General features: G+C 41.9%; 1 protein-coding gene across 6 annotated transcripts in view; it reads right to left on the reverse strand.

Moving 5' to 3' along the window:
* Window positions 1–12,470, reverse strand: part of HMBOX1 (homeobox containing 1) — a 121,919-nt gene that overhangs the window by 30,822 nt on the left and 78,627 nt on the right. For all 6 annotated transcript variants that reach the window (XM_082248976.1, XM_082248975.1, XM_082248974.1 and 3 more), the window contains exon 5: window positions 1,892–2,045. In XM_082248976.1, coding sequence (XP_082105102.1) covers window positions 1,892–2,045 — 154 coding nt within the window. The remainder of the gene's footprint in view (window positions 1–1,891; window positions 2,046–12,470) is intronic.

The following is a 12,470-nucleotide window of genomic DNA, read 5'->3' on the forward strand; positions in this document are numbered from 1 at the left end:
GCTGATTTGCTCACCTATTGTTTACTGTGGGTTCTCAGTATTTACACTATAATAATGTATATTATATCTTGTTTTACCTTTGGTGCCGGCAGCCTGGGCTTCCAGGCTGACTTAAGTACTAGCTAATTAGCATGTGAATAATAACCTTGTCTAGATGGGATTAGCCATGAGTCAGCTGTACCTCGTTAGCTATTCATTGTGTGATGTTTTGGGTAAATATTCATGTAGTGACCGACCTACTTCTAAAGTGTATAAAAGTCTGTTTGTTTTAATAAAGGAGTTAGTGGTTTCCAGTATACAAACTGTAAGGCTAGTTTTGTATGACGGCGGCTGGGATTTGATATCTATGTTCATGACTGCGAGGAAGCCGTATACTGACGGAAGACCACAAGTACAGTGTGGGTCTGAGGTTCCATTACAATGCCTAAGGCCCCTTTCACACAAGTTCCGATCCTGTCTGTTCCGTTTTCTGCTCAGCGGGGGATCGATCCGCCAATCCCCCACTGAGCAGGCGGATGACAGCTTCGTCTCCGCTCTGTGTGCAGAGACGGAGGTGTCAAATCCCCACTCTCCTCTATGGGGGAATCTGATAACAACGGACCATCTGTCCGTTCTCATCCGATCCGATCCCCTGGACGGATGGAAAATAGGGTTTCCACCCGTCCGGATTTGACGGACAGGATCGGATTGGATGTCAGTGGACATGTCTCCGCTGACATCCGCTGCCCCATAGGGATGCATGGGACATCCATCCATTCAGATCCGCCTAAAAAACTGACAGGCGGATCTAAACGGTCCACATGTGTGAAAGGGGCCTTAGTTAAATTTTGCAAATTTGACACGTGTTAGTAAAACCCTACATATCATCACAACTTTGTGCATCCAGGTGAAATTTTTCCTTTTTTTTTTTTCAGGACAAATTGGGCTTTCATTTCATAGTAAATGCTAGTGGATATTTCCTTCCAGATTATTTTTTTTAATTACCTAAGGAAAACTGGCCCAAAATAGTAATAAAAAAAAAAAATTTAACTGTATATTTCTTGTTACTACCATAACCTGCCAACAAACAACCCAAAATAAATTCTCCTGCTCCTGACGATGGCAGTAATACCACGTAGTTGTTTGTATCTGTAGCAGAGCCCAGAAACAATAGTACGCATTTTGCTTTTTTTTTTTTTTTAATCCTACCTAAAAAAACACTGACAGTGATACTAATACTAATTTAAAAAAATAAATAGAAAATCCTGTCCAAAAAAAATACTGACCCTGACCTTTGACCTCAATCTTGACCCAAACACGTACCCTAGATCAAACCATGATTTAGGTAATTTATTAGATTTTTTTTTTAATTATTTTTTTTTCTACACACACTTTTTTTCCCCCCCTATCTCTGCAAGTACAGAGAAAGATACAATGTATCTCTCTCATCCATTCACAGAGACAGAAAACACAGGGATGGGCTTCCCAGTGACTGATCACTGTGATAGCCAATCAGAGGCGATCACAGCAATCAGCTGACCTGGAATCGGACATTCTGGGCCCCGATCATTAGAGCAGGGCCCGGGGCTTTCGGTGGGACCCCAATCTCAGTGCTTGGAGTGATCCCAGCACAAAGGAAGATATGCAAATATGTGGTCCTATGGAAAAATGTCCAGTGCAGTGGGGCCACATATTTGCATAGGTCGGTGTAAGGGGGGTTAAAAAAAAAAAAAAAATTGTCCATACTCCTTGATGACCACAAGAGAAGCTCAGCAGGATATATATATAAAAAATTATGGTCCCTAGAGGCTGGTCTAGTGTCTTATCCTCCTGTGGCTGGCAATGTAACTCATGGCTCATACACCACCATGATTCACATCAGCAATATAAGTTTTAATGAACCATGCCATACCTTTCCATGACAGCCAGGCACTCTTTCCTCCAGGTGAACCGGCTGCCCCTTCGTAACCTGAATGTACCGGAGGTAGCGGTGACAGGGGGTGGGGTTTGCCTCCACTCTGTGTCATCTATAGGGATGGGAGCTGGTCTCATACTTAGAGTTGCACCTAAAACATGAAAAAACAAAAAAAAAAAATCATTTTTAATACACTTAGTTTGTAGAGGTCTTTAAAAAGTGCATCCTTATTATTCGGTCAGCTTTATAAAAAAATAAATAAACAAATGAATAAAAGTAGGGAGCTCCTGTATACTCATAAATGAGGGCTTTTTAGTGGATGTATTGCAGAGAAATAAAACTACAATAATAATAACAACGATGATAAGTACATATACACTACAAATACAATACTCAAAAAAATTAACACTTTGAAAATACATCAGATCTCAATGGGGAAAAATATCAAGCTGGAGATCTATACTGGTATGGACTGGGTAATGTGTTAGGATCTATACTGGTATGGACTGGGTAATGTGTTAGGGTCTATACTGGTATGGACTGGGTAATGTGTTAGGGTCTATACTGGTATGGACTTGGTAATGTGTTAGGGTCTATACTGGTATGGACTGGGTAATGTGTTAGGGTCTATACTGGTATGGACTGGGTAATGTGTTAGGGTCTATACTGGTATGGACTGGGTAATGTGTTAGGGTCTATACTGGTATGGACTGGGTAATGTGTTAGGGTCTATACTGGTATGGACTGGGTAATGTGTTAGGATCTATACTGGTATGGACTAGGTAATGGGTTAGGATCTATACTGGTATGGACTGGGTAATGTGTTAGGGTCTATACTGGTATGGACTGGGTAATGTGTTAGGATCTATACTGGTATGGACTGGATAATGTGTTAGGATCTATACTGGTATGGACTGGGTAATGTGTTAGGATCTATACTGGTATGGACTGGGTAATGTGTTAGGATCTATACTGGTATGGACTGGGTAATGTGTTAGGATCTATACTGGTATGAACTGGGTAATGTGTTAGGGTCTATACTGGTATGGACTGGGTAATGTGTTAGGATCTATACTGGTATGGACTGGGTAATGTGTTAGGATCTATACTGGTATGGACTAGGTAATGTGTTAGGATCTATAGTGGTATGGACTGGGTAATGTGTTAGGATCTATACTGGTATGGACTGGGTAATGTGTTAGGATCTATACTGGTATGGACTGGGTAATGTGTTAGGATCTATACTGGTATGGACTGGGTAATGTGTTAGGATCTATACTGGTATGGACTGGGTAATGTGTTAAGATCAATACTGGTATGGACTGGGTAATGTGTTAGGATCTATACTGGTAAGGACTGGGTAATGTGTTAGGATCTATACTGGTATGGACTGGGTAATGTGTTGGGAAGGAAAGAATGCCACATATTTTTATGGAAATAAAAATTATCAACCTACAGAGGGCTGAATTCAAAGACACCCCAAAAATCAAAGTGAAAAAAGGATACAGCAGTCTAGTCCATTTTGCTGAAATTTCATTGCAGCAATTTAATATGGTCCTCAGTAGTTTGTATGGCCCCCACATGCTTGTATGCACGCCTGACAACGTTGGGGCATGCTCCTGAGATGACGGATGGTGTCCTGGGGTATTTCCTTCCAGATCTGGATCAGGTCATCACTGAGCTCCTGAACAGATTGAGGTGCAACCTCTTGGCGTCAGATGGACTGAAACATAATGTCCCAGGGGTGTTCTGTTGCATTTAAGTCAGGCGAGCGTGGGGGGCCATTCAATGGTATCAATTCCTTCATCCTCCAGGAACTGGCTGCATACTCTCGCCACATGAGGCCGGGCATTGTTGTGCACCAGGAGGAACCCAGGACCCACTGAACCAGCGTAGGGTCTAACAATGGGTCCAAGAATTTCATCCCAATACCTAATGGCAGTCAGGGTGCCATTGTTTAATCTGTAGAGGTCTGTGTGTCCCTCCATGGATATGCCTCCCCAGACCATCACTGACCCACCACCAAACCCGTCATGCTGAACGATGTTACAGGCAACATAATATTCTTCACGGCTTCTCCAGTCCCTTTCAAGTCTGTCACATGTGCTCAGGGTGAACCTGCTCTCATATGTAAAAAGCACAGGGCGCCAGTGGTGGACCTGACAATTCTGGTGTTCAGTAGCAAATGCCAATCGAGCTCCACTGTGCCAGGCAGTGAGCGCAGGGCCCACTAGAGGACGTTGGGCCCTCAGGCCACCCTCATGAAGTCTGTTTCTGATTGTTTGCCAGAGCCCTACAAAATGACCTCCAGCAGGCCACTGGTGTGAATGTCTCTGACCAGAGCTCATCCTGTTCCTCCTTGCACAAAGGAACAGATTCCGGTCCTGCTGATGGGTTAAGGACCTTCTACAGCCCTGTCCAGCTCTCCTAGAGTAACTGCCTGTCTCCTGGAATCTCCTCCATTCTCCTGAGACTGTTCTGGGAGACACAGATATCCTTCTGGCAATGGAACGTATTGATGTCCCATCCTGGAGGAGTTGGACTGCCTGTGCAACCTCTAGGGGGTCCAGGTATCTCCTCATGCTACCAGTAGTGACACTGACCCTAGCTACATGCAAAACTAGTGAAAAACAGTCAGAAAAGATGGGTAGGGAAAAAAAATGTCAGTGGCCTCCACCTGTAAAACTATGCCTGTTTTGGAGGTTGTCTCATTGTTGCCCATCTAGTGCACCTGTTAAATTCATTAACACCAAAGCAGTTGAAACTGATTAACAACCCCCTCTGCTACTTAACTGACCAGATCAATATCCCAGGAGTTTACTTGATGCTACACTCTGATTAAAAAGTCTTCCTTTAATTTTTTTTGAGCAGTGTAATATTAATCATTTAAAAAAAATAAGAACAACAATTTATACCAGTGTTTCTCAACCTTTTTTCAGTCAAGGCACCCTTTAAAAATATGCACCCTATTCTAAAATGTAAAAAACTAAACAGCTAGTTGTACATATTGCAGCAATATCCACACATGTAGGACACCCAACATTTTTGGTGATTTCTTCGCCCAAAGCAAACACCTTTACACACTAGTACTGACTAATTTTCCAATGTTTCTCTTCTCCCTCAGGTAGTGAACATGACCCCAGTGCCGTTGGAGCGGGGCAGAGGAGGGGGCAAACAAGGATGCTGTGGAGGCGCTCAACATTCCCCTAATCAACTGATCTTATTGGTTGTTAGGATGCAGGCGGCAAGAAGGTTGTAATGGTGCACAATAAAAACCTTTGGCTTTGTATAACTAAAAGGCAACCTTCATCCACCCACTGGCTTGTATACAGTTTTAGCCAATTTTTTGGCATTTTAGCGAAGGAACCCCCCAAAAAAAAAAACAAATGGCACCCCAACCTGGTTGAAAAAGGCCAGTCTATACTATATTATCATTATTAACTGCCCAGATAATAACAATAACCAATAATAATTTATATACATAAAAAAATTATAGTAATAAGTACCATAGTAATCATAATAAAGAACAACAATAATTTATACTATAATATTTGTCTAGATAATAATATTATAATAATGATATTATTATAATAATATTATTATATTAATAATGATATTATTATAATAATATTAATTTATAAAATAACAATATTTTATACTATAAAAACTGTTAATTGTCCAAATAATAATAATGATGAGTAGCACAAAAATATTAATGTATAATATAATAATATTGTATACTATAATAATAATTATAATAATAATAACGCAGAGAAATAAATTACTTTAGCCCTGAAATACGAGCAGTCCCTCAATGTTTTCAATACCAGACCAGGAGTGACCTGGAGGGTGTTCTAATTTCCTTTTAATTACAGTTGACCAGAATTCTGTTTTAATCTCATTTTGGTGATTGGGTGACACAAAATTTAGGCTGCATTCACATGTCAGCTTATAATCGCGGGCAGAACTGCCGCGGTTCCGCCCGCGATTCGGAGATTTATTGCAAATCGCGGGACGCCTAGCGTTGCCCGTTGATTTGCAATAGCCCCCCAAACGCCGAGCGATGTTGCCGCGATTTACGCCCGCCGAATCGCGGCAACATCGCGCAAACAAAATCGCGGGACGCAATACGCTCCAAAAAAGTACAAGAGCTTCTTTGGAGCGTATTGCGTCACGCGATTTTGTTTGCGCGATGTTGCCGCGATTCGGCGGGCGTAAATCGCGGCAACATCGCTCAGCGTTTGGGGGGCTATTGCAAATCAACGGGCAACGCTAGGCGTCCTGCGATTTGCAATAAATCTCCGAATCGCGGGCGGAACCGCGGCGGTTCTGCCCGCGATTATAAGCTGACATGTGAATGCAGCCTTAATGTTGAGCAGAGCCTACTCCATAAACCTAATGTGTGTAAAAACAGGATAAAGGGGAAGTTATCATCAGATATAGATTAGTTAGCATGTGCTAAAGGATGCCTGCATTTTTATTCCTTTATTTTACATCTACCTAGAGGAACCTAAAATGTGTTCATTTTTCAGTATGAGAATTATCATGTCACTGCTCAGCCAAACCAAAAAGATGGCTTTACTGCGGTTATCTTTATTAGATGACGGAATTGAGAAGGATACGCTATACCTCAAAAAAAATGTTGCATCTTGGTGGAGGTCCCTGCTGGAGCAATTTTTACACATGCTTTACGTGTATGTCAAAATAAAACATTTTCCTTTTTTTTTTTTTTTATACCAAAAATTAGAGATAGACCATCTTTACAGCCTTTACCTTTACACTTAAGTCTAAATAATGGCCTAACAACGATTCTTCTACCTCTGGCATGTGTGGGGAGACCCAACGCGTTGTGTATTCAGTGATTTCGCACAGGTTTGACTTATATATATGAAACCTAGAAACATAGAATGTGTCGGCAGATAAGAACCATTTGGCCCATCTAGTCTGCCCAATATATCTGAATCCTATGAATAGTCCCTGGCCCTATCTTATATGAAGGATAGCCTTATGCCTATCCCATGCATGCTTAAACTCCTTCACTGTATTTGCAGCTACCACTTCTGCAGGAAGGTTATTCCATGCATCCACTACTCTCTCAGTAAAGTAATACTTCCTCATATTACTTTTAAACCTTTGCCCCTCTAATTTAAAATGGTGTCCTCTTGTGGTAGTTTTTCTTCTTCTAAATATGCCTTCCTCCTTTACCGAGTTGATTCCCTTTATGTATTTAAAAGTTTCTATCATATCCCCTCTGTCTCTTCTTTCTTCCAAGCTATACATGTTAAGGTCCTTTAACCTTTCCTGGTAAGTTTTTTCCTGCAATCCATGTACTAGTTTAGTAGCTCTTCTCTGAACTCTCTCTAGAGTATCTATATCCTTCTGGAGATATGGCCTCCAGTACTGCATGTATATGCATGTATGCGAGGGTTATTTTTATTTTTTAAATTAGTATATACTGGATATAATTTAACTTTTGTTTGCTTTTACTTAAAATGAAACTACAGTGAGAGAAAAAAAAAAAATCTTGCACCTTCTGAATGACTATATAAAAGTAACGTAAGTTTGCTTTCTTGGATTATAAAAAAATGTATTTACGGTTGCTTTTTTGGATATGGTGAAAAGCTGGGAAACCTACCACAGGTCTTCACTGGGATCCCCAATTCACTGCTACTGCCCACGCCACCCTGGCACCAGGCATCCTTAAGCCTCGTACACACGCAACGATTATCGGCCGACCGATCGGCCGTCTCTTGTCCAGTGTTGTTGTGTTGGTTGAAATGTGCTCTAGACTGCACACAAATTTTCTCGGCCAACAAAAACCAACTTCAGAAGTGATGTCATGCGCTGGTTTACTTTCCGTGTGTTTTTTCTTCTCTGAGCATGCCCAGTCTTGCTCATCAGATTTTTGTCTGGCGAAATCTGTACTGACTGACGGAAAATCGGCCGTTCTGTTGACGGCCAACAAAAATTTTATAGCATGCACACAAGATTTTGTTCGACCGAAAAGTCGGAGTCTGTTGTCGGAAGCATCATACTAACAAGCCGACAATCGGCCGATTGGACGTTGGCCGAAAATTCACGGTCAACAATCGTTGCGTGTGTACGAGGCATTAGTCCTGACAGCCGGTGATTGATCAGGTGACAAATTAGTGCATCGAATACTGTTTTCTTCAACAGATAGAGGAGAACAGACTCATTTAACCACTTTACCACCGGAGGATTTTCCTGCTAAAAGACCAGGGGGTTTTTTGCGATTTTTTTACTGCGTGACTTTAACGGACAATTGCGCAGTCGTGCGACGCTGTACCTAAACGAATTTCACGTCCTTTTTTTCCCACAAACAGAGCTTTCTTTTGGTGGTATTTGATCACCTGTGCGATTTTTTGATCACGCGCTATAAACAAAAAAAAGCGTAATTTTTGCAAAAACAACAATATTTTTCACATTTTTTTTTATATGAAATTCCCCCCAAAAAAATGTAAAAATCTAAATTTTTTAACATTTTCGGCCAATTTGTTTTACGCTACCTATGTTTGGTAAAAAAAAAAAAAAAAAAAAAAATCGCAAAAAGCGTATTTTGATTGGTTTGCGCAAAAGTTATCGCGTTTACTAACAAAGAGAAAGATTTTTGTCATTTTTGGTGTTTTTTTTTTTTAACGAGTAATGGCGGTGATCTGCGATTTTTTTACAGTGTTATGCCACAAAGGAGTTTTTACAAAGTTTATTTTTTGTTATGTACCTCCCAAAGTCTGGAGGAAAAAACGCCCAGAGACGGCATCATGCCATCCTGCCTTATTGCTAAGACACTCCCAGCCGATACTGCTCCCCCATCACAGAAGCAAGCTTCCACACCCCCGCATGTGTGGGCCATTATCTCCACCATCGCCAAGCTCAGAGCTACTGCAACAAGGTGGAGAGAGAGTGCATGGAAAGCGGTTAGAAGAAGCTGGGCAAGTCTTAGCAAAATCCTAGCAACAAAGCAGGACAGCGTGATGCCATCTCTGAGTTTTTTGGCCAGGCTTTGGGAGGTATTTTCTAACTTTGGCCAAAGCAGCACATTTTTTTTTTTTTATCTACAGGCATCCCCTAACTGCATAGGCAGTTTTTTTGTTTTTTTGGTAAAGGTTAACCAACCCTTTAAAACTGCACTGAAACATATAACCTCTGTACCTTTAAAGCTCTAAAAACAAATACATCTTAAGGAAGGTCTCACATCAAAATAAATCTATGCCATTATAAAACATATCTGTAACAATTCTTTTATATATAAAATATCCTTCTAAAATAAAATCTGTGACAATCTATATAAAGACACACATAAATTGTTATATATATACACACACATACACATACATACATATATACATACACACACACAACGCACACATTATATATATATATATATATATATATATATATATATATATATATATATACACACATACACACACACTAGATTGTAATATATACACACACACACACACACACTGTATTATAAAAAGTATTGGGACGCCTGCCTTTACACACACATGAACTTTAATGGCATCCCAAGTCTTAGTCGGTAGGGTTCAATATTGAGTTGGCCCTCCCTTTGCAGCTATAACAGCTTCAACTCTTCTGGGAAGGCTGTTCACAAGGTTTAGGAGTGTCTATGGGAATGTTTGACCATTCTTCCAGGAGCCCATTTGTGAGGTCAGGCACTGAGGCTGGACAAGAAGGCCTGACTCGCAGTCTCCGCTCTAATTCATCCCAAAGGTGTTCTATCGGGTTGAGGTCAGGACTCTGTGCAGGCCAGTCAAGTTCCTCCACCCCAAACTCGCTCATCCATGTCTTTATGGACCTTGTGGACAGCCTTCCCAGAAGAGTTGAAGCGGTTATACCTGCATAGGGTGGGCCAACTTAATATTGAACCCTACGGACTAAGGCTGGACATACACACATACATACATAAATAACACACACTTTAAGAAAAATTAATGTGAAATGATTCTATAATGATTTTAAAAAAACTTATCTTCATCCATTACCACAAATATGGTAAGACCAGTCTCTGCCTTGCAGCACACCACCCAAAGGAAATAGGCTCACCCTCTTTTTTAAACCTCAAGTCGAGGAAGGTCAGACAGGGAGCAGCGTCTGAAGCTGCAGGCCGGAATCCACAATGTATAGTTCTATTGAAATATTTCATAAAGTGCCAGCAGGCATGAGAACACAATTGGCAAGCCAATTCCTTAAAGTCCAAGGATGTGGTGACGTCACAATACCTGTGGATCTGGGCGATCTTTGCCATCTAAGGGGCTTTAAAGAGGACTGGTCCTGCAGCTATGCATATAGTGCATGCACAGGTGTCTGGTCTCCTGGAGAGAAAACAGGGAGAGAAAGGATCCCAATGCTCACTTTCTAGAAGGATAGCTCAATAAGGCTGTTAAAATGTGCAACGTAAGGACACAGGATATACCACTGGTTTCCAAATAATGTGCTAAAAGGGGCCACAATTGCGGCCCCTGACATCACCAAAGGGCCGTATTTAATGTTCAATATATGTAATGCTTGACAGGACTGTTAGAGTGGGTCAGAGAGGGTAGGACATGCTATATTCATGGCTGGGGATATGCTGCAGAAACCAATATAAAACTGGGAACATGTTACATGAGGCTCGTAGTGATTAATGCTATTACCCTTATTAATGTTCCCACTACAGACTTTTGAGGTCTGAGGGCCGCACATCATATTCCAAAAGGGCCACTGGTTGGACACCAGGGGAAAAGAAAGATAAGCCAGCTACATGCCTATGAAAAATAGTTTTTGCCTGGAGTTAACCTGAGGAAGGCAAGAAGTCGCCCTGGGAAGGGAAAGGGGTTAGGGCAGGGATCCACAAACTCCGGCCCTCCAGCTGTTGCAGAACTACACATCCCATGAGGCATTGTAAAACTCTGACATTCACGGATATGACTAGGCATGATGGGAATTGTAGTTCCTGAACAACTGGAGGGCCACAGTTTGAAGACCCCTGGGTTAGGGCCTCCGCCCTGGTCAGGAAGGGGTTACGGTCAAGGCCCCAGTCAGGAAGGGGTTACGGTCACATAACCGTGGCAGCGCAGGGTGACATAAAAGCACAGAAATCTCCTACATTGAGAAGGTGCATACAGATGTCTCCAGGCCCGTGCTGTCTGCTGATTGCAATGTGATTATGTGAGCTGCACAGCATCAGCCTGCCTAATTGGCTGGAAATGTGATTTGGTAACCCCACAAGGTACGGCGCAAGATGAAATCACAGGCCTGGCCCAGAGTTTCCGAGAAGCAGGCGGGGTGGTGCGTTCCTCCTTACAATTTACTCTGAGGACAGGGGAGTGTAAAATGGTTCCACTCCGTGGTTTAAGTACTGGGAGAAGTAGATTTCCATGTACCTGGAATGCGGTGCCTGGCCTCCCTAAGGCAGATGAAAAATAACAGCGTTCCTCTATCACTAGATCACTGACTGGAACGAAAATTAATTCTTCCTGCCGTTGGGTTTCTTCTTAAACTTATTCTTCATCAAACATTTTTGAAAAAATACATCTTTACACAGAATTATGTAAAAGGGGAACTCTGGGCACTAAGATCTTACCTGTTCTAGATAAATCCAACCCCCATTATGCTGACTTTTTTAAACATTTAGGCCCAGTTCACAGTGGGGTGTGACATTAAAGTCATGCGACTATCGATCCGACTTTGCCCTGCAACTTCAGTCGGCTACCATGCGACTTTAATGAATGGGATCATATTTTGATATGGCCATAAGTGCAACTTTGGTGGTCTGGTATGGATCTTAGGTGGAAACCCCATGCTAAAAACAAAACAGCGTGGGGTCCCCCTCAATATCCATACCAGACCCCCAACCCCAAAAGCACCTTGACCCCATGTTGATTGGGGACCAGGGCCTCTTTCCCACAATCCTGGGCTGTGGTTGTGGGGTTGTGCGGGCAGGGGGCTTATCGGAGTCTGGAAGCCTCCTTTAAGAAATACCAACCCACATGTGAATGAGCATGGGGTACATAGTACCCCTACCCATTCACCAAAAAAAAAAAAAAAAGTGTAGTGTAAGAAAAATAGGAGGCAGTTTTTACACGTCTTTTATTAAAAATTGATATTGTTCCATGTGGTACCTCCCATGTCAATCATGATGGCCGTTGCCTCGATAAAAACAAACGCTCTTCAGCCGACAAACGGACGTTCGACATAGAGGAAAGTGTGATTTTTGACTTAACGTAAATTCAATTTTTCTGAAGTTTATAGACGGACAGCTCGCTATCTTCTTGACCATCGGGTAATGCTTCCTCCTACAGGAGTAGAACACTAGGCAGGAAAAAGCGGGACTACGCCTATGGGGCAGTCTCAGGGAGTATACTCCCACTCTCAGCTATAAGGCACTCAGTTTTGTTACAAGCAGTGTCAGAAGAAAGCCAACTCCACAGAGGGGTGGGTGCTGTGTCTGTCAATGAACATCAGAGAAATGGATTTTACGGTAAGTCAAAAATCCCATTTTCTCTTTCGTTCATTGACAAACAGCTCCTTATCTTAGTGACCATTGGGATGT

Source organism: Pelophylax lessonae (genome assembly GCF_965119305.1).
Source record: "Pelophylax lessonae genome assembly, chromosome: 3".
Lineage (NCBI taxonomy): Eukaryota > Metazoa > Chordata > Amphibia > Anura > Ranidae > Pelophylax > Pelophylax lessonae.